Genomic DNA, 1,359 nt, shown 5'->3' with positions numbered 1-1,359 from the left:
GAGGCAGGAGACTCGCTTGAGCCCAGGAGTTGGAGGTTGCTGTGAGCTGTGATGCCACAGCATTCTACCCAAGGGGACAGCTTGAGGCTCTGTCTCAAAAAAAGAAAAAAAAGAAAAGAAAAGAAAAAAAAAAGATTTCACTAGATAATTTCTAAGGTCACTTTGAATAAAATTAAAATGCTGGGACATAAGATTTATCTACCTACCTATCTACACTAAAAAACAGATCAACATTTAATAATACCATGAAAAAATAAAGACAAGAAATACTAATATCCAGAAACATCTACAAGACTATGAAACAACGACAGAAAAATGGAGGCTACAGATTTCAAACACATGCCCGTGCCCTGCATTAAAATCTGAAGAATAAAGTAATCCCCGCCCCCAGATTACTTTTTAAAATCACAAATCTATACATTTTTTAAAAGGTACGAAATAATATTCTAGAAAAAGAAGTTACTAGAACATAAAAACATGTTTGAGTTTTAATTCACAAAATTGATCCACAGGTAGAATATTAAAAAAATAATTTTAAACTTACCCCTAGTGCATTTTTATCCATGATTTTTATAGCTACCATTTCTCCAGTAAGGATATGGCAGGCAAGTTTGACCTTTGCAAAGCCACCTAAATATAGGAAAATATATTATGAAGACATAAGCACACAAACACCTTTTTATGTACTCTTAAAGGCTCTATTGAGCCATATCTTCCTAGAAGTTTGTGGCTCTTTCTTCCTATTGCTTTCAGTGTGCTAACCATAGATTCTATCCTCTTCTCATCCAATGTCCAGCTGAAGTTTGGGGGGTTATATGTATCTCTAACTTTTTAAGAAAAGAAAAAAAAATAGAATTCACTCTAAAAATCTGCTTTACAATTAATATTGCAATTAAATTTGCTTTATAATTAAACATTACTAGGCTGGGCAAGGTGGCTCATGCCTATAAACTAGCACTTTGGGAGGCTGAAGCAGGAGGCTCACTTGAGAGTAAAAGTTTGAAATCAGCCTGGGTAGCACAGCAACAAAATATTAAAAATAAATAAATAAGCCAGGGATGGCAATGCTTCCCTTTAGTCCCCAGCTATTGAGAAGGCTGAGGCAGGATTGCTACAGCCCAGGAGTTTGAGGATCAGTGAACTAGGATGACATCACTGCCCTCCAACCCAGGCAATAGAGTGAGACTCTGTCTCAAAAATAAACAAACAAATAAATAAATACATAGTCAATTAACATTACTAGGATACAATATAGTTGCTGATCAAATTGTATGAAAATTCCATTCAATTTTAAAACTGTGAAGATTATATTCAAAACTGGATCAAAAGCTGTGTCCATTTAGATATCTAAAAAAAAAA

General features: G+C 34.4%; 1 protein-coding gene across 1 annotated transcript in view; it reads right to left on the bottom strand.

The window, feature by feature from the left end:
• MELK (maternal embryonic leucine zipper kinase) overlaps positions 1-1,359 on the bottom strand; it is an 85,831-nt gene that overhangs the window by 81,917 nt on the left and 2,555 nt on the right. Inside the window, exon 2 of the mRNA XM_012802298.2 lies at positions 545-630. Within this exon, the coding sequence (XP_012657752.1) occupies positions 545-630 (86 nt within the window). The remainder of the gene's footprint in view (positions 1-544; positions 631-1,359) is intronic.

Source organism: Otolemur garnettii, unplaced genomic scaffold (genome assembly GCF_000181295.1).
Source record: "Otolemur garnettii isolate 467f Iridium unplaced genomic scaffold, OtoGar3 scaffold00014, whole genome shotgun sequence".
NCBI classification, from domain to species: Eukaryota; Metazoa; Chordata; class Mammalia; order Primates; family Galagidae; genus Otolemur; species Otolemur garnettii.
Note: the sequence above shows the minus strand (reverse complement) of the source record. Positions and strands in the feature narration are given on the sequence as shown.